Raw genomic sequence first — 23,519 nt, 5'->3', positions numbered from 1 at the left:
CCGAGCACAAGCCAATAGCTCCGTGGTTGGCATCAGTGCAGTTAACTGACTGTATGCAATTTATTTGATATGATTGGTGCATCTGCAGGCCTTTTTGTGTCCCAGAATGACGTTGACTTGAGTGGCAATTTATCTGTATAGGGAGGCATCGGAAGAGGGGATAAGATTATTAGGGCTCTTTTTAGCTCGAGGGGAAGGGGAAGGGGAAGTTGACAAGAGTTTCTATCTCAGCCGTGGACGTCAGAATGTAAACCAGTCTAACATTAGAGATGAGTCTCTTTCTCTCCATGCCATTTCTCCCACTTACTTGCCTCTCATCCTCTTCCTCCGTGTGCGTGTGTTGATGTGTGTATGTGTCTGTGTATGTGTGTGCACGGGCATTGGCGTAGTCACGAGCCTACTTGTGTGCGCGCATGCTGTGTGTGAGTAAGTGTGTTCCAGTGTTAGTATGTAGCTTAGTGCCGCTGTGTGTATATGGCTGAGTGTGGGTATGTCACGCTCTGACCTTTAATATCTCTGTTATCTTTATATTTAGGTTAGGTCAGGGTGTGACGAGGGTGGGTATGCTAGTTTTTGTATTGTCTAGGGTTTTTGTATGTTTAGGCGTTTTGTAGGTCTAGCTCTAGAGCTCCATTTTTATGGAACGGTCTGCCTACCCATGTCAGAGACGCAAACTCGGTCTCAACCTTAAAGTCTTTACTGAAGACTCATCTCTTCAGTGGGGCATATGATTGAGTGTAGTCTGGCCCAGGAGTGGGAAGGTGAACGGAAAGGCTCTGGAGCAACGAACCGCCCTTGCTGTCTCTGCCTGGCCGGTTCCCTCTTTCCACTGGGATTCTCTGCCTCTAACCCTATTACAGGGGCTGAGTCACTGGCTTACTGGGGCTCTCTCATGCCGTCCCTGGAAGGGGTGCGTCACCTGAGTGGGTTGATTCACTGATGTGGTCATCCTGTCTGGGTTGGCGCCCCCCCTTGGGTTGTGCCATGGCGGAGATCTTTGTGGGCTATACTCAGCTTTGTCTCAGGATGGTAAGTTGGTGGTTGAAGATATCCCTCTAGTGGTGTGGGGGCTGTGCTTTGGCAAAGTGGGTAGGGTTATATCCTTCCTGTTTGGCCCTGTCCGGGGGTGTCCTCGGATGGGGCCACAGTGTCTCCTGACCCCTCCTGTCTCAGCTTCCAGTATTTATGCTGAGGTAGTTTATGTGTCGGGGGGCTGGGGTCAGTTTGTTATATCTGGAGTACTTCTCCTGTCCAATTCGGTGTCCTGTGTGAATCTAAGTGTGCGTTCTCTAATTCTCTCCTTCTCTCTCTCTTTCTCTTTCTCGGAGGACCTGAGCCCTAGGACCATGCCCCAGGACTACCTGACATGATGACTCCTTGCTGTCCCCAGTCCACCTGGCCGTGCTGCTGCTCCAGTTTCAACTGTTCTGCCTTATTATTATTCGACCATGCTGGTCATTTATGAACATTTGAACATCTTGGCCATGTTCTGTTATAATCTCTACCCGGCACAGCCAGAAGAGAACTGGCCACCACACATAGCCTGGTTCCTCTCTAGGTTTCTTCCTAGGTTTTGGCCTTTCTAGGGAGTTTTTCCTAACCACCGTGCTTCTACACCTGCATTGCTTGCATTTTGGGGTTTTAGGCTGGGTTTCTGTACAGCACTTTGAGATATCAGCTGATGTACGAAGGGCTATATAAATAAATTTTATTTGATTTGATTTAGGTATATATCAGTCTATGGTGGCCTGATATGGTTCCCAATCAGTCAGCTGTTTGTTGTTGTCTCTGATTGGGGATTATACAGTATTTAGGTGGCCGTTTTCCCTTTTGTGTTTGTGGGTTCTTGTTCTATGTTTAGTTGCCTGTCTGCACTACTCATATTAGCATCACGGTTTGTTATCTTGTTCCGTATTCATTCGTTAAAGAAAGAAGAATGTATGCATACAACGCTGCACATTGGTCTCCTTCATATGACAAATGTGACAGGGTATGTGTTGTATGTTTCAGAGGGTTTTTCTGCCAAGCTTCTGCCTTTCCATAGCCTTTCAAATTCCTCTGACTCCACCACACAGACAATAATATATTCTAAGCAAACAGAGCTAGGAGTCTCAATTCCTCATGCATTATGTATGTCTGAGAAGCAGCCTTATTGCTATTGCAGTAGTGTAGCGAAAACATACCCAAATCTCATATTGTCAACAATGAGATCATGTAATACATTGACATTTAGAGATCGATGTCAGGCAACCACAATTCAGGAAGCGAGTCTTTGAAAAAGCATCCTGCTGTTCCTGACCCACAATTGTCAGTCAGTGTGGAGGCTTGCAGATACATCCTTGACCAGGGACACACTTAAATAAGCAATACCTCCTCTCACTTGGTGTGACTTACAGGAGAGTGTGTGTGTGTGTGTGGGGGGGTGGTTTATTTCAATTCATTTGGGTACATCTTCGCATTATAAATGAACTGATATGATAGTTTAATGACTTGAAATCATTTTGGGATATCCAAGGAGTCATGTTATTTCAGAGAGAGATTGAATCTTTCCTCACAAGCATGTTTCAAGCCAAACTGGGAGATGGATCGTTCTTGAATTATGGTTGCATTTGGGCATGGCATTTTGGGAAAAATGAATGACATTTTTCTAGATTTGCATTTATTTAAATGTATTTGAATAAAATCTAAATCAACTAATATGGTAGCTTAACAACTTGCAATATTTGTGCCACCAGTTGGAGTAGTAACACCAATGATGGTAACGCCAATGAGAAATGTTATGTAAATCAGGATCTGAAATAGAGGCCACAAATGCTTAAATGTAAGGTCATCAATTCTTTCAAAATAATTGACTAAAGTGATATGATTAATTATTTTGCTCACATAGTCAATTTAAGTGAAGGGAAATGACAAACACCAAGTGACACTTTGGATTTAGACACCCCAAATTAACAATTGAAGCCTCAAATGTATTACAAACTAGAAGGATGTAATTAGCTAATAATTTTCTTTAATATAGACCCCTACTCCAATAACAGTTTGCCACGGTAGAGTATGCTCAAGGTCCTTGTATTGTAATTGACGTGATTTTCAAGACACCAATGACATAAAACTGAGGGGCACGCATTATACAACAAATGTATATTTATTCGAATAGTTTTTATTGATACAGCATATACAATATTAAATACGTGTGTTCACAATCGAGTACTCAAATCTCAATCCGGGAGCGGGGGCTGAATTTTGAAACATGTTTTTGAGCAGAATTATATCTATCTATACTGATACTTTGGAGGGGAATACACACTGTTGCATGTCATAGAGCAGAACTGGACATGTCGTTGTCAGATGGGGCTTCATTTGACTACAACACAAGTACACTGGCTGAGAATATTTCAGGGGGAATAATACCCCACCCATGCTGGATTTTTGCTGGCAAACCGTAATACATAGAGGATATAAAATTGACTACCCCTTTCAACAGCATCCAGTTCCCTGAATTTAATCCATTACGTGAAATAAACCCTGTTGTTCTCCTTCCATTTCTCTGTATTTCCCATCCCACTGAATTCAATCTGGGATGTTACAGTGGGTATTTCAGAGAGAGAGAGAGCGAAAGAGTGAGAGCGAGAGGAGGCAGAAATCCGTCCGCTCCCACATGCAACAGCCCACATCCTCCTCGGAATGAAGGGAAGGGAATAATGAAGACGGGCATTGGGCAACCCTGACATGCACCCACTAATCCTCCTCCCTTCCTGCCACCCTCTGTTTCCCCTCCTTTTAGTTAGCTCCCTTAGCCACTGTTGTCGGCCTGCATAATTAAAAGCTCAAGAATTGTTTTGGGGATCAGCTTTAGCATAACTGCTGATGCAAACCGCTTGGCCTAGAAAGCACCTTACTTGTTCTTGGGTTAATTTTCCTCTCTTTCCTCTCTGTGGGAACTCTTATGTAAGGCAGCGAGACAGCACAGGGAGGAGAGACAGTGAGCCCAGTATTTTTGGTTTAAATCTGAGTTCTTAAGCTGAATTGTCTAAGATCTTCCATGGTTACAGGGTTTCTCATTAAATGCAATCATCCCTGCTGAAGAGCAACACAGTGTTTTGACAAGTCTCTTTCGATACAGTATGTTTGACCATTGACAACTCGCTATACTTTTCTCAATTATTTTCTCAGATAAAACTCAGTGAGGGGAAAAAACGAACAGATATACTGTAGCTTGCAGGATAGCCAATTAGAGTCCTCGATGACATGATGCATTGGGAGAGCAGAATGATGACACTCTGTCTCTAGTGAGCGTGAGCAGCGACACCTATTCTCACCTCTGTACTTCACACTGTGGTTTGCTGAAATGACTCGCTGTCCAGTCACAGGCACACGGCGCTAACACTTCATATATGAAATAACTGTGAGCGGCTCCTTCACACTCAAGCCTGTAGCTTGATTAATCTTCTAATCGTACACGGTGTCAGTGGAGTGGCTACCTCTGCTCCCCACCACGAAGGTAGCGGGACAGCCCAGTAGCTCAATGCAGAGCATTTCTTATTCCAGCTTCAGTTTTTACGGTTAGAACCTTTTGAGCCTTATCCAGAGTCAGAGTTGATTGGCTTTTGATATGTTCTAGTGGAGGTATTGATCTTATATCACTACAGTGCTATATGTGTACTGTGTAGTAAGGTGAACAGAAATACATCAGTCACACATCCACATATAATTGCCACTCAGCTATTTATCTAACAGAGACAAATCTAGGTTTGTGTGTTCATTTCCCAGTGCACAATATTCACATCAGATAGGAGAGCACAGTGTTCAGTGTCCTTTGCCCAACATCCAGCTGGGCCCATCAGTGACAGAGAGACATCACCATGAGACAGCCACATGAGACAGCCACATGTGACCACTACAAATAAATAAATAGCGCAAGCTCCGTCGGTGCTGCATCCCGAACAGCACACCGAGAGTAGCACTGGCGGCGATTAAACCCACTTTCATTTGTCACTCCGCCTCATCCGCTGCGTCGGCCATTTTCGAACGTTGTGAAAGAACAGGTGGGGAGATTATCACTCCACAATGAGCGGCAGAAGACAAGATGTTGTCAATTCCCAATGCTTCCCTGTGACAAGCAGACAAGATGCAGCAGCCTATGTGTATGTGCATAGGGCTGCGGCTATGGCCTGAAGGCTATACATGCCAGCTCATTGTTCACTGTCGACGACACTACTGAATCAGTGCATAACTACTGTAGTCTAACCACAGGGAATTCATTACATGCCTTCCTTCCCTTGACATTTGGAGCACTATTCCTAATTGCATGATAAGCAATATCTGCATCATTAATAACAGTGTAAACAGTAAATCATTAGTGTTTGTCACTGTGTGTGTGATTGCTGTTAAATGAGCATGAGGGTATAGCTCAGCTAGAGTCCCCCCAGCCATGCTATGCTAGGCTATGGAAGGCGCCTATCCAGTATACAGTAATAGCAGCACTCTGTCAGACTGTCTGTGTTCCCTTAAGGCTCCGCACCCTCCTCTGCTCACCCACTTCCCCCAGCTAGGCCAATCTCACACTTAGTAACCATGGGTACGCCCCATAGGAATTCGTTTATCATCCTTACACATTTCTTGGGTACAAAATGCTGTAAAACCTGTTTGTTTTTTGCTGGGTTTCAAAACAACTTCCAATACTTTCAGTGGTTTTCCAAAAATGAGCCCTGAAATGAGTTCTAGGGCCAGCTGATTTTTACAGCTGTGAATCCAAGGGTTTTCAGCTGGTTCTCATCAAAGACATATCAAGAGTGGAGGGAATGAGGTGGTGAGAGAGAGAACGAGAGACAGAGAGGGGAAAGGAGAGATGTGGCGTGAGCATGGGGCAAAAACTGAGAGGTGGAGTGGGAAGGAGAGATTGCAGAGGAGGTACAGCAAGCAATGCATGATAAACAAGACAGGATATATGTGATGTGGAGGAGGGTGAGAGAGAGAGCAATTAGGATGTGCAGACTGTGGCGGATAAGTGATGCATCTTTGTCTTTGAGAAAGCAACAAAAACAATGAAAGAACTTGTACAGACAGTGTAGAAACTTGGCAGAGAAGCATGATTCAGCAGATGTGAGTCTTACTGGCGAAGAACAGGTTTAATTCTGGTACTATAAAGTCTCACTCAACTCCAGCCCAACTACCTCAGCACACAGGTTTAGGGAATTGACACTGAGACTGGCTGGAGCCAGGGTTTATCAAAAGTGATTCTAGAGCAGGTTGAAGTTCTATGAACAAATGTTAATTGATTGACAGACATTATATATTTCAATCCCCCTGTCTAAATGCAAGCGAGAGAAAAATAATTCCCATGTTCACATGCCTGATAATAGTGACTGATAATGACAGGTAATGGTTGATAATGACAGCCATTATCATCTATAGCCAAGGTAGGAGCACAGCCAAGTCACACTTTTTAACACATGCTAGTTAACTAGGCTCACATCTTGGCAGCTGTTCAGATTCTCCATAGCAGCCTCTTCAAATACAGTGACTTGCGAAAGTATTCATCCCCCTTGGCATTTTTACTATTTTGTTACCATAGAACCTGGAATTAAAATATATTTTGGGGGGATTGATATAATTTGATTTGTACAAAATGCCTACCTCTTTGAAGATGCAAAATATTTTTTTATTGTGAAACAAACAAGAAATAAGACAAAAAAACAGAAATGTTGAGCGTGCATAACGATTCACCCCCCAAAGTCAATACTTTGTAGAGCCACCTTTTGCAGCAATAAAGCTGTAAGTCTCTTGGGATATGTCTCTATAAGCTTGGCACATCTAGCCACCGGGATTGTTGTCCATTTGTCAAGGCAAAATTGCTCCAGCTCCTTCAAGTTGGATGGGTTCCGCTGGTGTACAGCAATCTTTCAGTCAAACCACAGATTCTCAATTGGACTGAGGTCAGGGCTTTGACTAGGCCATTCCAGGACATTTAAATATTTCCCCTTAAACCACTCAAGTGTTGCTTTAGCAGTATGCTAAAGGGTCATTGTCCAGCTGGAAGGTGAACCTCTGTCCCAGACTCAAATCGCTGGAAGACTGAAACAGGTTTCCCTCAAGAATTTCCCTGTATTTTGCACTATCCATCATTCCTTCAATTCTGACAAGCTTCCCAGTCCCTGCCGATGAAAACCTTCCCCACAGCATAATGCTGCCACCACCATGTGTCACTGTGGGGATGGCATTCTCAGGGTGATGAGAGGTGTTGTATTTGAGTCATAGCGTTTTCCTTAATGGCCAAAAAGCTCTCATCACCCTGAGTACCTTCTTCCATATGTTTGGAGAGTCTCCCACATGCCTTTTGGTGAACACCAAGCGTGTTTGCTTATTTTCTTCTTTAAGCAATGGCTTTTTTTCTGACCACTCTTCTGTAAAGCCCAGCTGTGTGGAGTGTATGGCTTAAAGTGGTACTATGGACAGATACTCCAATCTCCACTGTTGGAGCATTGCAGCTCCTTCAGGGTTATCTTTGGTCTCTTTGTTGCCTCGGATTAATACCCTCCTTGCCTGGTCCATTAGTTTTGGTGGGCAGCCCTCTCTTGGCAGGTTTGTTGTGGTGCCATACTCTTTCCATTTTTTAATAATGGATTTAAATAGTGCTTCGTGGGATGTTCAAAGTATCTGATATTTTTTTATAACCCAACCCTGATCTGTACCACAACTTTGTCCCCGGCCTGTTTGGAGAGCTCCTTGGTCTTCATGGTGCAACTTGCTTGTTGGTGCCCATTGCGTAGTGGTGTTGCAGACTCTGGGGCCTTACAGAACATGTGTATATACAGTTGAATTCGGAAGTTTACATACACCTAGGTTGGAGTCATTAAAACTCATTTTTCAACCACTCTACAAATATCTTGTTAACCTCTCTGGGATATGTGGGATGGTAGCGTCCCACTTGGCCAAAAGCCAGAGAAAATGCAGAGCGCAAATTAAAACAAATTCCTATAAAAATCTAACTTTCATGAAATCACACATGTAAGATACCAAATTAAAGCTACAAGTGTTGTGAATCCAGCCAACATGTCAGATATCAAAAAGGCTTTTCGGCGAAAGCAAACAATGCTATTATCTGAGGATAGAACCTCCATAAACAAAAGAGAGAACCTCCATAAACATATTTCAACCCTGCAGGCGCGACACAAAATGCAGAAATAAAAATATAAATCATGCCTTACCTTTGACGAGCTACTTCTGTTGGCACTCCAATATGTGCCATAAACATCACAAATGGTCCTTTTGTTCAATTAATTCCGTCCATATATATCCAAAATGGCCATTTATTTGGCGCATTTGATCCAGAAAAACACCGGTTCCAACTTGCGCAACGTCACTACAAAATATCACAAAAGTTACCTGTAAACTTTGCCAAAACATTTCAAACTACTTTTGTAATACAACTTTAGGTAAATAATAGTAAATAATTGAGAAAACGGAATGATCCGTGTTCAATACAGGAAGAAAAAAAACTGACGCTAGCTTTCTGGTCATGCGCCTCTATCAAACAGTACACATGAAGTGACCCTCGTTCAAGATGGCCATACTTCTTCATTACACAAAGGAATAACCTCAACCAATTTCTAAAGACTAGTGACATCCAGTCGAAGCGGTAGGAACTGCAAGCAAGTTCCTTAGAAATCTGGATTCCCAAGGAAACCCCATTGAAAAGAGAGTGACCTCAAAAAAATTAATATTTGAATGGTTTGTCCTCGGGGTTTTGCATGCTACATAAGTTCTGTTATACTCACAGACATGATTCAAACTATTTTAGAAACTTCAGAGTGTTTTCTATCCAAATCTACTAATAATATGCTTGGAAAATTACAGAATATGATGTCATGGTAGAAGCTTCTGATAGGCTAATTGACATCATTTGAGTTAATTGGAGGTGTACCTGTGGATGTATTTCAAGGCCTACCTTCAAACACAGTGCCTCTTTGCTTGACATCATGGGAAAATCAAAAGAAATAAGCCAAGACCTCCAAAAAAAAAATTGTAGACCTCCACAAGCCTGGTTCATCCTTGAGAGCAATTTCCAAATGCCTGAAGGAACCACGTTCATCTGTACAAATAATAGTATGCAAGTATTAACACCATAGGACCATGTAGCCGTCATACCGCTCAGGAAGGAGACGCGTTCTGTCTCCTAGAGATTAACGTACTTTGGTGTGAAAAGTGCAAATCAATCCCAGAACAACAGCAAATGACTTTGTGAAGATGCTGGAGGAAACAGGTACAAAATGAACAGTAAAACAAGTCCTATATCGACATAACCTGAAAGGCCGCTCAGCAAGGAAGAAGCCACTGCTCCAAAACCGCCATAAAAAAAGCCAGACTATGGTTTGCAAATCCACATGGGGACAAAGATTGTACTGTTTGGAGAAATGTCCTCTGGTCTGATGAAAAAAAATTAGAACTGTTTGGCCATTGGTCAGGAAGTTAAAGCTTGGTTGCAAATGGGTCTTCCAAATGGATAACGACCCCAAGCATACTTCCAAAGTTGTGGCAAAATGGCTTAGGGACAACAAAGTCAAGGTATTGGAGTGGCCATCACAAAGCCCCGACCTCAATCCTATAGAACATTTGTGGGCAGAACTGAAAAGGTGCGTGCGAGCAAGGAGGCCTACAAACCTGACTCAGTTACACCAGCTCTGTCAGGAGGAATTGGCCAAAATTCCACCAAGGCTACCTGAAATGTTTGACCCAAGTTAAACAATTTAAATGCAATGCTACCAAATACTAATTGAGTGCATGTAAGCTTCTGAACAACTGGGAATGTGATGAAAGAAATAAAAGCTGAACTAAATAATTCTCTCTACTATTATTCTGACATTTCACATTCTTAAAATAAAGTGGTGATCCTAACTGACCTAAGACAGGGATTTTTTACTAGGATTAAATGTCAGGAATTGTGAAAAACTGAGTTTAAATGTATTTGGCTAAGGTGTATGTAAACTTCCAACTTCAACTGTATACTGAGATCATGTGACAGATCATGTGACATTTAGTTTGCATATTGGTGGACTTTGTTTAACTAATTATGACTTCTGAAGGTAATTGGTTGCACCAGATCATATTTCGGGGCTTCATAGCAAAGGGGGTGAATACATATATTTTTTTCACTTCACCAATTTGGACTATTTTGTGTTTGTCCATTAGATTAAATAAAAATCCATTTAAATTGCAGGTTATAATGCAACAAAATAGGAAAAATGCCAAAGGGGATGAATATTTTGCAAGGCAATGTAGGACCAACAAGAGGTACACCAAAAGTTTTAGTGGCCCCCAATACTAATAGTGTGTGCAACACTAGTCACAAGTCACATGACTGTAATGGGAAAGCAGGTGGACCTCTGGTGCTGCACTGTATAATGATACTCCTGCCACACACACTGTACTGTACAGTGGATATGACAGCCTGCACTTCTAATGAGCCATGACAGGCCTTTTTGAGCAGAGCAGACAAGTGGGAGCCTCCAACCATTAGAAGTCAAGTTGGTAAAGTCCTGTTGAGTCTGCAGTGTGAACTTACTGCCATTTGGTGCTCGGGACATTAATATTCATGCTCCAGTTTAACTGTGGAATACCCCTCTTGATCCATCTAATTAAAAGCAGAATGCCATTGTTAACTTATGTGGCAATAACGTGGCCACTTACATACACCAAGGGTCCCCAAAAAATGATGAATGTTTGATGATTTAGTTCATGAGTGACATCATATGTGACTGACAATTGTATTAACCCAGTGTTTCCAAATCCAGCCAATCAATAAAAGATGCAGACAAAGTGCAAAAGCAATTAGGTGTTACAGTATGGTCCTAGAAGGACAAAACACAACAACCACATGTGTCTGTGCGTCCAGAAAGACTGTCAATACCTTGTTCTATAAGATGAATACAAAAAAAATGTTTTAGGATGAGAGTGAGGGTCGAGATAGAAACACAGGATGACCTCATTTGCTTTCAAACAGATTTCAAGAATAGTGCTTGCTGAAAGCCTGTGTGTGCTGGAATCTCCAACCAACGCAATTAATCCACTAAGGCAAATTATTAAAAACACTAACATTTCCAATCTGAACCGCAATTGCCTTTTAAATGGAACGTGCCGCCATTTGTTTCATTAAGTTTAATAATGAAAGAGGGCGTGCTGCATGTACATGGAAGAGGTTTATCGCTTTATTGCAAAGTTGCTGAAATTAAAAATGGGCATATCAAAGCTCAAAGGCAGCCATTAAGACAATTACTGGCTGACTAAACATGACAAAGCTCCCCTTAGCTTGTGACTCATTTGTGTAATGGAGGAGATGGTCATGTGACATGGCCCGCCACATGTCTCTTCGCTGGTAAAAATCAACATGGCAGCGTTATGGGTTGTAACAGACAGGAACTCCCCACCCACCCACTTAAGCTGCCACATAAAGTGTACAGTGTACAAAACATTAGGAACACCTGCTCTTTCCATAACATAAGACTGACGAAGTGAATCTAGGTGAAAGCTATGATCCCTTATTGATGTCACTTGTTAAATCCATGTCAATCAGTGTAGATGGGAAGGAGACAGGTTAAAGAAGGATTTTTAAGCCGTGAGACAATTGAGACATGGATTGTGTATGTGTGCCATTGGGAGGGTGAATGTGCAAGACAAAATATTGAAATGTCTTTGATTGGGGTATGGTACAGTAGTTGGTGCCAGGAGCACCAGTTTGTGTCAAGAATTGCAACGCTGCTTGGTTTTTCACACTCTATAGTTTCCAGTGTGTATCAAGAATGGTCCACCACCCAGAGGACATCCAGCCAACTGGACACAACTGTAGAAAGCATTGGAGTCAACATGGCCAGCATCCCTATGGAACGCTTTTGACACCTTGTAGTCCCTGCCCCAACGAATTGAGGCTGCACTGATGGAAAAATGGTGCGCAGCTCAATGTTAGTAAGGTGTTCCTAATGTTTTGTACACTCAGTGTATCCAATAATAATACACTTCACTAGAATTAATTAGGTAAGGCGCAGAGAGTAATCTTCAACATTGTCATACCGAACATGCAAGAGCCTCACCGTAAAAAAAGGTAATATACCAGTATGTGGAGGGTAATATAACCACAGAGATTATTACGTAAGAGACCCATAATTGACTCTCCCCTGAGTTTCACATACTAAGGAAGTCAGCAAATTGGTTTCAATTTCACTTTTCAATTAATGTATGAGTCCAGTGTCTTTTCGACACAATCAGCAAAATAGTTTTCTCTGAGTCAAACACAGAGTATGCGGAACAGAAGTTCCCCTGAGAACCATGTCTGGAATACACAGAGGCAGTGGGCCATTCTTGTTCTATCATCACCAAGGCTCCTCAGAATACACACTCCAGAGAGTATTGACATCAAGACCACTGTAGTTTGTTGATCACAACATCACTAGAAAACAACAGTGCCTAGAGCAGCCACGGACCTTGGAGAGCGAGATGTAAGCGCGTGAAATGATCTAAAACGTTTGTTGTCTCCACGCCAGTCATGTTCATCAGCCACACATCCAAAAAGGCAAGGAACCAATCCTCACCATTACCATCACCACCGCCATCATCAACACTATTAGATGTCCTTCACATTTGCATTGATAGTCAACTCATTATTAGCATACATATAAACAATCTAATTGATATTCTACTTTCTTAGTAAATGTAATATTAGGCATATGACTGGATAAACAATTGATCCCAAACTCTACAGGGACGTACATAATGAATTATGTAGAATGCAGTATGCGTTGCTGTTGATCTCTGGTGTCTAACCACACTCTCTTGTGAATTCCCTCCGCATATACTTGTCCCTGAATGATGCATGAACCGAGCATATGCAATGTATACAAAGCCAGTGGGTCTGCCTGTGTCTGTACTCTGTTTGTTGATGGGCCCAGAGCAGTTAGTTCCCATGGCTGTCAGTTGGAACAGGCAGGTTAAATAGGTCAAAGTCTTTTGAGTGAAAGGGACCCAAGAGACCATTACAGGGTAACTGAACTGAAAATGAAACAATTTGCCATGTAACAGGCCACATGGCAAAGCCTGACTAATGAAAAAAAAAAGAAAAAAACATTTTTCCAGGAAATGTAATTCATGGCATTTTTGTTTTTTGCATGTTGCTGTATAAAGGATTACTTAGTATTATTACGACTTTCAACAGCCGTAGGTGAAAAATATATGTCATGTCTCAGGCAAGGTTACCTGCTAATCACATGAATAATGTTAATCGAATAGATTAAGGGGAAAGAAGCCAAATCTATTTGGCCTTTCTGTGAAACTGCTCTTCCACTTACTTGTTCATTTCTAAAAGACACTGCTTGACAAACAATTAGCTATTCACTAGCCTGTGAAGATCGGGATTTGCTCGCTTCGTCACGTCAATGAGACAGGATTTGAAAGGATGGCTTCGTGAGATTGTATACATGTGTGTCATATTTCCAGGGCACAGACTCGCCCAGCCAGGATGGATGATCCAGCATCAACATGCATGGCATCTTTTATTTCATTGTATCTCAAATCTATTAAAATGACAAGACTGGTTTCCCCGCCATACATAGCACTTTACAACAGCATCTAGTTTAAAATGTCTTCTCCATCCCTTAGGGAGATAACATACATTGCATTTTGTCCAGTACTTAGCGCAGTCATTTCTCAGGGGAAAATTTCACACACATTACTGCGCTAAGCTAGTTAATATATGCTAACTAACCTTAGGGGGATATTAACTCTGCATTCTTAAAGGTTAGGCATTAACTCAGAATGTTTGGAACCAGAGACAACATGCAACCTTTAGAAGGAGAGGCAGACGCTTACAGTCATCCACCATCCCCTTCCACAATGCCCTAGCAAAACAAACAGTGCTCACTATTGTCCCTAGAGGCCCATTTCCACGTCATCTCCCGATGTCCCCAGACATGGATGTACGTGGAATAGTGACTAGTCCTGTGCTGGTGCTGGTCAAAGTTAAATGGAATGGGGGGTGTGGTATATTGTATATCTTAACTGTATGCCCACATTCAGATATAGATCTCTCTGTTCAATATCACTTACCCTTCCATTTCATGACCAGTTGTCTGGGACAGGGATGTTGTCTCGATGTGCCAAATAGTAGGCAGGTTCTCTGCATTTGAGGCTACTAAGCCCATTAAACTGGCCTGTGAGATTATTGATATGTTTAGCAAGCTCAGACTCCGAGTCATCAGGTAAGACCTTGTGTGTCTCTGCTACTCTGCCAGAGCCTCTCTTTCGGACAGGTTCATGTTTGTTTTCTTCTTTGTCAATGTACCGCTTCAGTGTCATTCAGTCTATGTCTTCATCCATTACTGCTGCTCAAATGGACTTCTTCCCTTCTCTCACTTCCTTGGCTACTCTCTCAAGAACCTGTTTTAAGTGTGTATACACGGGGCACAATACTATCTGCTCTGTAACAATAAAAATGCACTTGAATTCATATGCATGACACATTGCTAAAATACTATGCGTATGAGACATAAAACTGACAAAACGTATTCATTATTTGTATGGGGTATGGTGGACATTGTCTCAACATACCCTATGTCCATAACCTCAACTTACCCCAAGACAAACATTTTAACTACATTAGCCCACAGAGTTAGAAATATGCACTTTCATACTAGGTTCAGGACATCATACTGTAGCTTATATTGTACATAACTGATGTACAAAACAATCTTATAACGATCTACTTTGGTTTAGATACAAGCATCATGAAACCTAGGGGACACTGGGGTAAATTAAGCCATTTTCTATATTCGGCATCACCCCATCAAGGGAAATATAGTATTATTTCTAAGAAATATATCTACATATACACTGAGTGTATAAAACATTAAGAACACCTGCTCTTTTCATGACATAGACTGACCAGGTGAATCCAGGTGAAAGCTCTGATCCCATATGTATATAAATTGTTAAATCCAGTTCAATCAGTGGAGATGAAGGGGAGGAGACAGGTTAAAGTAGGATTTTTAAGCCTCGAGACAATTGAGACATTGTGTATGTGTGCCATTCAGATTGTGAATGGATTTAAGTGCCTTTGAACGAGGTATGGCACTAGGTGCCAGGCACACCAGTTTCAGTGTGTCAAGAACTGCAATGCAGCTGGGTTTTTCACACTCAACAGTTTCCCGTGTGTATCAAGAATGATACATCATCCAAAGGACCTTCATCCATGTTGACACAACTGTGGGATGCATTGGAGTCAACATGGGCCGGAATCCCTGTGGAACGCGTCCATGTCCCGATGAATTGAGGCTGTTCTGAGAGCAAAAGGGGATGCAACTCAATATTAGGAAGGCCTTCCTAATGGTTTGTACACTCAGTGTATTTCAGGATGTTGTGTATCCCTGGAAATAATCAGTTACAGTTTTGAAAACATAGCTTGTCCAAAGAAATTAACACCACAGTTTTGAATACATAGCTTGTCAAGGGACAAAGTGGTCTCTTGGCACAACTTAGCCCGGGTATGGGGTAAATTGAGCCAATGGGACAGGGTAAGTTGAGGCGCCTCCAAATTTCTGTACTGAATGAAATATTACCCCTATCTTTTTAAAACCATGTCTATCGTGATTTCCCAAACACAATTCAAAACAATCACAATCACTTGTTCTATTTGAATCATTTTAAGCATAGTTTAACACATGCTTAACACCTAACAAATGCTTTGTAACAATTTGTAATTTTTTAAACATAGACCAGGACCTGGTGTTACCTCATATCCCAGCGATAAGGGCTTTCATTACACCTGGGTAGAAAACACCTCAATTTGCTCAACTTGCTATTGGCTCAACAATTGGCTCAATTTTACCTCATGAGCAATGGCTCGATTTATCCTAAGACAAACATTTTGACTATACTAGCCCACACAGCTACTAGGATGCACTATCATGCTAGATGTAGGACCTTATATTGAACATTATAAAGAACCCAACTGATGTATAGAACAATCTGTAAATTACCTACTTTGGTTTAGATACCAGAATCATGCAACCTCTAACACAATATATTCATTTGATTTGTTTTCTTCCTTTATCGACTGCATGAAATGATGACCTCTTCCTAAATACTTGCTGACATGATTCATGTTTTGTATGGTTGCTTAGAAACAATGGGTGGCTCAATTAACCCGTTGGTTCAACTTAACCCACTCTCCCCTTTCAGCTTCATGTGTCATCTCAGGAACACTCAGACTACAATATTTGAAACTTATTGAAATAAATGTCTCCAACTATGCCAACATAAGCATGCCTTGGGTAAATTTTGCTCCGACGTTGTATCTCTCAATCACTTCATCATACAGTATAGTAATCCTCTGATACAGCACAGTCTGTTCTTCACTGTTTCCTACAGATATGTCTGTGATATCTTGATCTCCACAGCTGCCATGAATCGACTGTGTTGAGTTTCAAAATGGAGGGCTCTGCATTCTGAGCACCTTCTCCAGCAATCAATAAGCTCCTCTTGACCTTTGTCTACATCAATAATGGTATTTCTGATTTTTGGAATAGGAGAAGAAGTTTGTCTCATCCTCAACACAGAGTATTTCTTTCCCTGAGGACTCTGTTGGCATAGCTTTTACAATAAAATGGCTCATTCAACAGTAATATTACTCAACTAGGAAGAAAGGAAAGAAAGAAAGAAAGAAAGAAAGAAAGAAAGAAAGAAAGAAAGAAAGAAAGAAAGAAAGAAAGAAAGAAAGAAAGAAAGAAAGAAAGAAAGAAAGAAAGAAAGAAAGAAAGAAAGAAAGAAAGAAAGAAAGAAAGAAATAGAGAAAGAAACAAGTTTAAATTTAGGAAAACACTGCAGTAGATTCTATGATGAAAAAAGATTAACTAGCTGCATGGAGTTGAAGTTGCTCTATTTAATTTGTATTATGTGTGTGTCTATCTCTGAATCATATGAACCCCAAGCAACATTAGGTGCATGACCTTCCCTCCAACCTAATGGACACTGCCTCTCCAAATAGCAGGTTGTTAATGTTAGGACAATTTCTCGCGCACCAGGCCTGACGCCAAGGGTTTACTTCGCCCAGCCTCACATCTAACCTTTTCTCTCCTCCCAGGGCTCTGGATGGAAGAACATCCAGGAGCAGAAGACCTTTTCAGGGAATGTGCATTCAAACACAGGCCCATTATATACCTGGCACACTGGATCAACATACGTTACGTGACTCAGTAACCACGGCGAATTCAAACCAGAGAACAGACGGCACCTGGGGCCTTTGTTCCACGGACCAAGCACATCACCACGGAGCTCCCTTCCCTGGCTCTAATGAGTTAACATTGTCCGAGGCAGGTAGAGGAGCTGCTAAAGACATGGTGCTGCTGGAGTACAGTGGAGGAGGGTGGGAGAGGATGAGTCGTCGGTAGACTTAAAAAAACGTCACCCTCACTCAGCCTCTTGTTAAAAGGGGTCCATTAGGAAACACTACTGTCCCATCCCCTCCTTCCAGTCCACTATGTGGGCTTCTCTGGGGAAGTAGTGAGGCTTATGCATTCAACCAACTATGTGGCCTGAATCTAAACAGAAGAAGAAACCATCCGTATCCCATCTATGATTTTAAGAGGAGCTAAAAGCTTGGGGGAGCTGAGATAAAAGAGGAGGCACCACAGAGTAGTGATGGTGGGAAAATGTATACAGTTACATATTGCGGTACTATTTCTGACAATATTATACTGATCATTTGACTCAAAGTATTGATTTAAAAAATATATCGTAAAAAATGTAAAAAACTTTTTGGAAGAGCACAATCCCTCTCCTATTTCTACTTCCGGCTTTGTGGATTAGCGCAATGTGATAATAGTCGCTGAGCATATTTGTTGAAAGCATTAAAGGTCAAATCATTATCTAAAACAATAACCCAGGTGGAGATTAAACATGCAGACGCAAAACAAAGGCCAACGTCTTGTCATCACATAGGGGTCGTCCACATTGCCACAGGCAGCTGCCGGCCATAACTTAACCTTCAGTTCATGGTGTGTTGGCCACTCGCTTTGTGGCGACACAGTGAAAAGCACTGTTTAATCTGGATGAAGGCATGCAGGAGTCAGAGCCAGACAAATCGAAATGCGGAGGGCACTAGACCAGTGATCTATGTGTTTACTCTCTCTGGCTTTCCTTCTGACATCATGCAAATGCATGCAAATATGGATGACAGGGGCAACTTCCACGAGTATCATCTTGTAAATCATACATCTTCTTTTATACAATAAACCCAACTGGAATTACAGTTGGTGTGGGGGATGACTATGATGACAACAGTTTAAACTAAAGCCTATGGGTATTTGTGCCGAAAACAGTCAATTGTGTGCTCTTAACCTCGTATCATGATGAGTCCCATTAACATTGGAAAACATAATTTCAACAACCAGTAGAGTTGAAATGTACCTGAGCAAAGCTAGACCTTTGTATGTGTCTGCTATTACATCACAAATGCAGTCATTGTACGCGAACTCAACAGTAATCTAATTACATGCATTAATAATATTATTTATATTTATAATAACAATAGCAGTTTCAGTGTCATGTAAAAAAAAAGGCCTTATTGGTCTACGACAATGAAAGCATATGTTTTCTCGTAACACGTGTCAAATCTGAGAAATGACAACACAACTGAGAACACACCAATAGCAGAGATTAGCAGAGATGTTGATATGACTGGAAGCATAACCACGGATTTCTATCCAAAACATACCCAAGGGTTTGGTGGAGGGACCTTTCCTCTCAGTCAAAGCCTGGAAAACCTGTCACCCTTTACATTGATGTGCAGTTCTTACTAAGTAGCACTAGGGGATGCTCTTGCATGAAGCAAAACTTGTCTCCAGCAGTATGCACTTCGTAAATTCCTTGAAACGTTAGTATTTCCTGGCTACCACTACATATAAACACATTACAAAGACTCAAACCACCTTGTTCACTCTTCTCAAACACAGGTAAGTGACATGTCAACCAACCCCTTGTGTTCATCCCATAAGACAGGAGCTTCCATAATCAACTGACGTAAATTGAAATTCAGGTTACAACCTGAAACATGTTTTTAGAAAACATTCACAGTTGTGAAACTCTGTTATGGGTGGATTAGCAACAACATTGTAGGCCTATAGGTGTGAATTTAAAAACGTCGATAGTCATAGTAAAATGGGTTGTTGCCATTGAGATGACTTCTGAAGGTTTATGGATTGTTCCTATTGCTCCTATTATGCAAGCAATCACCGTAGGCGTATTGACAATATCCAGCAGATCAATGCAGCTGTGAGAAGACGAAATATTTTTGATAGCATCGGTTAGGCTGGTAGCCTATTCCGTGCAGTGCGCTGGGGGGTTTCCTTTGGGAAAGACCGTGCGTGGAATATCAGAGCAATACCCACACATCATTAGGAGAGGGTGATAATCGAGTACTTACCATATTGACTTCAGATACCATGTCTATGCTGGCTATGTCTATATTCATCCCCACTCCCACAGGGGGACCTGCAACAAATCAACAAAACGGACCGTAATGTTAACCATTTCATTATTTTGGGGGGTTTATAAAAGGAATACCATAAACCACAAATGTGTGATAACACTTTGAATTATAGCAACTGCGTGCCATCAACACTCGAGAGCAATCATTCATTGACTTGCTGTCAGCCAGATAACACTAAACAAAATGGGCATTTAAAAAAAAAACAGGTGCGCACGGTGCCTTTGATGTCCATCGCAAAACACCGTGCATGGTGTTTATTTCGTCTAAGTGATTCCGAGGAAATTGAAAGTGTGTACCCATGTCGACCGCTTTTACACCTGAATAGAGAGATGAGCGCGTTCGTAAGGTAGCCTCGGCAAGACACAAATCGCCGAGATAACACTGGGTTGGGGAATTGAAAATCACGTTTCATGACACTACAGTCAAAATGTGTATCGTCGATTGAGCCTACAATGTAAAATACCCTTCTGGTATTGTGTTATAAAGTGTTCCTAATCGGTGTCGTTTAGCACATGTGGAACGAGGTGGCCAAATGTATCTATAGGCTACCTGGACAACCGGTGGGTAAACTATGTGCGTTTAACTTTTATAAAATGAGAAGGGATTTGCGCGATCCACCCAATTAGAGCAACAACTGGGTGTTATAGGGCTGAGAACAGAAACGTCAATTAGAGTTTGTATTAAATTATTTCAATTACCTCCGAAATCCGGCCTCAAGCGAATGTCATATCCTTTCAACAGTCTATCCACAGTTTCTTTTACGATTGACATATTGCTAGGGTCATTGACACTAGAGAAAGAGAAGGAATACATTATTATATTTACAGGCTTCTGAAGGCATTATTTAACTGTTTACTACAGTTTTTCTACAGTACAATGTAAAGCACAGCCATACAAAGTGAAGAGCATCTAAACTGACCACTTACCTTTGCGCACAGACCACGGCCACTATTACAGGAAAGGTCCAAACCCCAAAGCAGCTCATTTTTCTTATTCTCAACACCGCCATAGTTTTGATATGATTTTGGATTTCAGTGAAGACAGACGAGATCCAACTTATTCTGGCCAGTGCAGTAATTCCAGTGTGGGACGCATGCGCATTTCTTACCACAACATCAAGAAGCAGTGGCTGCTGATGCTGGTGGAAGAGCAATTTCCCTGCCAGAGAAAATGTTTTAATGGGCAAGCGAAGCCTACAAGTTAGTTAGAGGCAAACAGATGGATCTCACTCGCCCTTCATGATTTTCTAAAACGTGTGAAACAAACGTAATATAGATAACACTTTACGTTCTTATTTTCCGTACATATCGATGTTTTATTCCACTTAGAAGGAATGTTTAAAAACTACAACATTAGCAATTAGGATGAGGTGTTGCATCGGCTACTTTATCTAACATCAATGTATGCTTCAACAGAACATTGGGAGGGACAACTATTTAACAGTGTGTGTGTGTGTGTGTACATAATATGCGCGCACTCTGAGCTGTAGCTACACACGTTCTCTTATCTTTCGCCTCACGTTCTCTCTCTTTCACGGGCGAGAGAGAGAGAACGTTCGTAGCTACAGCTCAGAGTGCGCGTGATCCAGGATGTTTTGAGGCGCAGAATGATGAGCAGTAATAGGTAATAATCGGATGATTTGTTAGTGGTGCGTTTAGAGGGGCAGGGCAGCGACGGAACATATGATTCGTTCCTTTGGAATTGATCAATATTCAGAATATGTAGACCTAGATTGAAATCATTCGAACACAACATGTATAGGCTATATAAACCTATAATGTCAGAGCAGTCGTGAAATAGTCAACGCCAGTTTGGAATTAGAAATTAGGCTACCCATGCGCTGGGCTGGATGTGCTCGCTCGCTTGCGCTCTCTCTCTCTTTCAAGGTGGGATGCTCCACAAAGTTTTTATGACATGACTCAACTTCCCAATCAATTTCACCCATTTCACCCTCTCCTACGGGTTCGGAGTTTTGACGCAAATTTGCAAAGGCGTGTTCAAATTGGTTTCATTACCACTCGCTGTTGCTCTTGCGTCAATAATGCGCCTCGAGGCCGATAGAATACATGAACAATAGCAAGTATGCTATACATTTCAAATCAAGCGCTACCCACTCCTGAAACTGACATATGCCACTTTGTAAAAGTGGACAAGCGTTGGTGGAATACAAATGCAATGGCGCACGTCACTGGGCAGAGAGCGCACGAGACCCCTGGACAATAGTCGCAATTAATCAACATCCCTCTCATCTGTCATTCTTTAACAACCCACAATTAAGATGTGTGTCATTGAGCTACTAGCTGCCACATGTGTAGACCTACATCAACATGATATTAGTGGACATTATTGGACAATTGAATGTTGAAGTCCCCTCTTGGGGTATATTTTGTTTCATATCTGTTTACTTGTAGCCTGGTTACTTGATTTGCTATTCATGAGATTATGTTTTTGGAAAGTAGCTGAATAACCCAGCTTTTCTGAGATTGTAATTAGACCATGTAGAGAGAGAGAAACTCTTCAGTAGAGTTGAAATGTACCTGAGCAAAGCTAGACCTTTGTATGTGTCTGCTATTACATCACAAATGCAGTCATTGTACGCGAACTCAACAGTAATCTAATTACATGCATTAATAATATTATTTATATTTATAATAACAATAGCAGTTTCAGTGTCATGTAAAAAAAAAGGCCTTATTGGTCTACGACAATGAAAGCATATGTTTTCTCGTAACACGTGTCAAATCTGAGAAATGACAACACAACTGAGAACACACCAATAGCAGAGATTAGCAGAGATGTTGATATGACTGGAAGCATAACCACGGATTTCTATCCAAAACATACCCAAGGGTTTGGTGGAGGGACCTTTCCTCTCAGTCAAAGCCTGGAAAACCTGTCACCCTTTACATTGATGTGCAGTTCTTACTAAGTAGCACTAGGGGATTTTGATTGTAATTAGACCATGTAGAGAGAGAGAAACTCTTCCCTCAGTTAGACAAATAACCATTAGAACATCTGTCATTAAAACCATAGGCCTCAGTGGACAAACTTGTAAATAAACAAGGTCAAATTCAAAAGCTTTATTGTCCATTTGCTAAAAACTTTTGTATTTGGCTTCCATTGTGGTTTTACATCAGATACATAAAAACACACCATGCACAATACAATAAAAATGGTTTGTTAAGTTGTCACTAGTTCATTCATTCACTCATCTGTCTTTTGTTATCCATCATGAATGCACATAAACCCCTGTCTCAGCCACTACCCCATCTAATAATTGTTCATTTGCTCTCCACTTCTTAATAACATCTCAAGTATTCAACACTTGATCATGTTGCTTTCAGAGAGTTTATTTTCACGTGTTTCCTCTCCAAGGTCAAACAGACTTCCTCTCAGCACAAAGACTGAAGAGCATAGGTTTACAAGTGACTGATAGGTTACTGACTCTTCATAATCAAACACTAGTCATATTTTCTCCCTCATGTCCAGTCAAACTGCATCACACCATGTATTGGAATACAGCGTTTTTGGCTGTGTTTAAGTACAGGGTTTGTTTGCTGGCATGAAGGGTATTGATGGAGAGAGAGGCCAGTCTAGCCTGTTTGTGCAGAGAACCTGTGGACACAGATAACACACCACAGCGTATCATCTGCCACGATTTTGGGTCGCACTGTTACCACAAGCAAGGAAAAAGAGGAAGAGGAAGAAAGTAAACATTAGCAGTCCGCTCACAATGGTACACACTCTGTGATGTGCTATGTTTGCCGGTTAAACTAATACACTGGAAAGGTCAAAGCTCAAATACTGAATACTGAAATGCTGTACATTAGTCGTAAAAATAATGTACAGACACATTCCCGGACTCATTTCAAAATGATAAATACTAAAGTTACATGATGTTGGAGTTCTTCTTTTTACTTGAGTGTTGACAAGTATTGCAATCTCCTTACTGAAGTCAATGTTATTTTTGTTGTCTCTGGTGTCTGATTTA

General features: G+C 41.4%; 1 protein-coding gene across 1 annotated transcript in view; it reads right to left on the bottom strand.

Annotated features, from left to right (window-relative positions):
* Window positions 1–20,597, bottom strand: part of LOC135548817 (gamma-aminobutyric acid receptor subunit beta-2) — an 82,454-nt gene extending 61,857 nt beyond the window's left edge. The window contains exons 1-3 of the mRNA XM_064978765.1: window positions 20,455–20,597; window positions 20,227–20,318; window positions 19,463–19,530 (exon numbers count right to left, since the gene is read on the bottom strand). Coding sequence (XP_064834837.1) covers window positions 19,463–19,530; window positions 20,227–20,318; window positions 20,455–20,537 — 243 coding nt within the window. The 5' untranslated portion in view covers window positions 20,538–20,597. The remainder of the gene's footprint in view (window positions 1–19,462; window positions 19,531–20,226; window positions 20,319–20,454) is intronic.
* Window positions 20,598–23,519: the final 2,922 nt, after the last annotated feature.

Source organism: Oncorhynchus masou, chromosome 11 (assembly GCF_036934945.1).
Source record: "Oncorhynchus masou masou isolate Uvic2021 chromosome 11, UVic_Omas_1.1, whole genome shotgun sequence".
In the NCBI taxonomy this organism is placed as follows: Eukaryota; Metazoa; Chordata; class Actinopteri; order Salmoniformes; family Salmonidae; genus Oncorhynchus; species Oncorhynchus masou.
Note: the sequence above shows the minus strand (reverse complement) of the source record. Positions and strands in the feature narration are given on the sequence as shown.